The sequence below is a fragment of the Calidris pugnax genome, unplaced genomic scaffold (assembly GCF_001431845.1).
Source record: "Calidris pugnax isolate Ruff unplaced genomic scaffold, ASM143184v1 scaffold726, whole genome shotgun sequence".
Taxonomy (NCBI): Eukaryota; Metazoa; Chordata; class Aves; order Charadriiformes; family Scolopacidae; genus Calidris; species Calidris pugnax.
This window is the reverse complement of record NW_015091401.1, coordinates 9,661-12,201: the sequence shown is the minus strand read 5'-3', so window position 1 is coordinate 12,201 and position 2,541 is coordinate 9,661. Positions and strand designations below refer to the sequence as shown.

At 63.4% G+C, this 2,541-nt stretch overlaps 1 protein-coding gene across 1 annotated transcript; it reads left to right on the top strand.

Annotated features, from left to right (window-relative positions):
- The first annotated feature begins 89 nt into the window (after nt 1–89).
- On the top strand, nt 90–2,439 carry LOC106899529 (tapasin-like). The gene is made up of 2 exons (XM_014961405.1): nt 90–944; nt 2,309–2,439. Exons 1-2 carry the CDS (start codon nt 488–490, stop codon nt 2,404–2,406), a joined length of 555 nt encoding a protein of 184 aa, XP_014816891.1. The 5' UTR covers nt 90–487; the 3' UTR covers nt 2,407–2,439.
- The last annotated feature ends 102 nt before the right edge of the window (nt 2,440–2,541 follow it).

Genomic DNA, 2,541 nt, shown 5'->3' with positions numbered 1-2,541 from the left:
GGGGGGGGGACCTGGTCTGGGCACCCCCAGTGCCTGTACGGGGGAGAGGAGGGGGCTGGGGGGGTTCTACTGGGGTCAGGCCTATAGGACCGGGCCATATGGGGCCTATCGGGCCTGTCCCTGATCCCGTATGGACCCCCCCGTGGGGCTGGACCGGGCGCTATGGGGCCCTGGGGGGGGGGTGACTGGGCACCAGCATCCCCCCATGTCCGTGGGTGAGAATGGACTGGGATGGGGGGGTTATACTGGGGTCAGCCCTATAGGACCGGGCCATATGGGGCGTATCGGGCCCGTCCCTGATCCCGTATGGACCCCCCACCCCATGGGGGGGGTGACTGGGCACCAGCATCCCCCCGTGTCCATGTGGGAACGGACTGGGATGGGGGGGGTTATACTGGGGTCAGACCTATAGGACCGGGCCATATGGGGCCTATCGGGCCTGTCCCTGATCCCCTATGGACCCCCCCGTGGGGCTGGACCGGGCGCTATGGGGCATCCCAGCCCCATCTCCCCACAGGTCCCCCCAGGGGCTGTGCCCCCCCGGTCCATAGGGGATGTGGGGTGGCCTGGGCCGTACGGGATATGGACCGGTGTCCCCCCCCCAGCACCCCCCAAGGTGACGCTGCGCCCCACGCCGCTGGTGGTGGCCCCGGGGGCGGTGGCCGAGCTGCGCTGCGAGACCTCGGCCTACTTCCCCCTGGACGTGGGGGTGCGGTGGCAGCGCCGGGCCGGCCCCTCGGGGCCACCGCTGGCCCTGGAGGACACCGTCACCCAGACCTGGACCTCGGGCCACCGCCAGGGCCCCGACGGCACCTTCAGCCGCAGCAGCGGAGCTCGCCTGGTCCCCGCCCAGCCCCACCACCACGGGGACATCTACACCTGCCTGGTGACCCACGCCGCTCTGGCCACCCCACGGCGCGTCCACGTCCGGCTGGAGGTGGCCGGTGAGTGGGGATGGACTTGGGGGGACATCGTGGTGCTGAGGGGTGCTGGGCTTGGGGACACCAAGGGACATCAAGATCATGGTTGGAAGGTCCAAGGGACATCAGGGCTATGGTTGGGGACACCAGGACTGTGGTTGGGGACACCAAGAGACATCAAGATCATGGTTGGAAGATGTAAGGGACATCAGGGCTGTGGTTGGGGACACTAGGACTGCGGTTGGGGACACCAAGGGACATCAAGATCGTGGTTGGAAGCTCTAAGGGACACCAGGCCTGTGGTTGGGGACACCAAGAGACATCAAGATCATGGTTGGAAGATGTAAGGGACATCAGGGCTGTGGTTGGGGACACTAGGACTGCGGTTGGGGACACCAAGGGACATCAAGATCGTGGTTGGAAGCTCTAAGGGACACCAGGCCTGTGGTTGGGGACACCAAGGGACATCAAGATCATGGTTGGAAGGTCTAAGGGACATCAGGGCTATGGTTGGGGACACTAGGACTGCGGTTGGGGACACCAAGGGACACTGTGGACATGGTTGGAAGGTCTAAGGGACACCAGGCCTGTGGTTGGGGACACCAAGGGACATCAAGATCATGGTTGGAAGGTCCAAGGGACACCAGGACTATGGTTGGGGACACCAGGACTGTGGTTGGGGACACCAAGGGACATCAAGATCATGCATGGGAGGGTCTAAGGGACATCAGGGCTATGGTTGGGGACACCAGGACTGTGGTTGGGGACACCAAGGGACACTGTGGACATGGTTGGAAGGTCTAAGGGACACCAGGCCTGTGGTTGGGGACACCAAGGGACATCAAGATCATGGTTGGAAGGTCCAAGGGACACCAGGACTGTGGTTGGGGACACCAGGACTGTGGTTGGGGACACCAAGGGACATCAAGATCATGCATGGGAGGGTCTAAGGGACATCAGGGCTATGGTTGGGGACACCAGGACTGTGGTTGGGGACACCAAGGGACATCAAGATTATGGTTGGAAGGTCTAAGGGACACCAAGACTATGGTTGGGGACACCAAGGGACATCAAGATCATGGATGGGAGGGTCTAAGGGACATCAGGGCTATGGTTGGGGACACCAGGACTATGGTTGGGGACACCAAGGGACACTGTGGACATGGTTGGAAGGTCTAAGGGACACCAGGCCTGTGGTTGGGGACACCAAGGGACATCAAGATCATGGTTGGAAGATCTAAGGGACACCAGGCCTGTGGTTGGGGACATCAAGGGCCACCAGAAGAAGGGTTGGGGCCACCAAGGGATGCCGGGATTGGAGGTGGGGACACCAGGACGAGGGTTGGGGCCACCAAGGCCGGTGGCTGAGGTGTCCCCTGTCCTCGCAGGCGCGGAGGGGCCAGGCCTGGAGGACGCCGTGGGGCTCTTCCTGGTGGCCTTTGTCCTCTGCGGGCTCTGGCGCTGGCTCCGCCCCCCCTGTGAGTAGTGTCCCCAACTGTCCCCGTGTCCCCACTGTCCCCGTGTCCCCAACTGTCCCCATGTCCCCATCCCCACCTACCGTGTCCCCCAACCCCTTGTCCCCACGTCCCCCCTTATCTCCATGTTCTCTCACGTGTCCCCA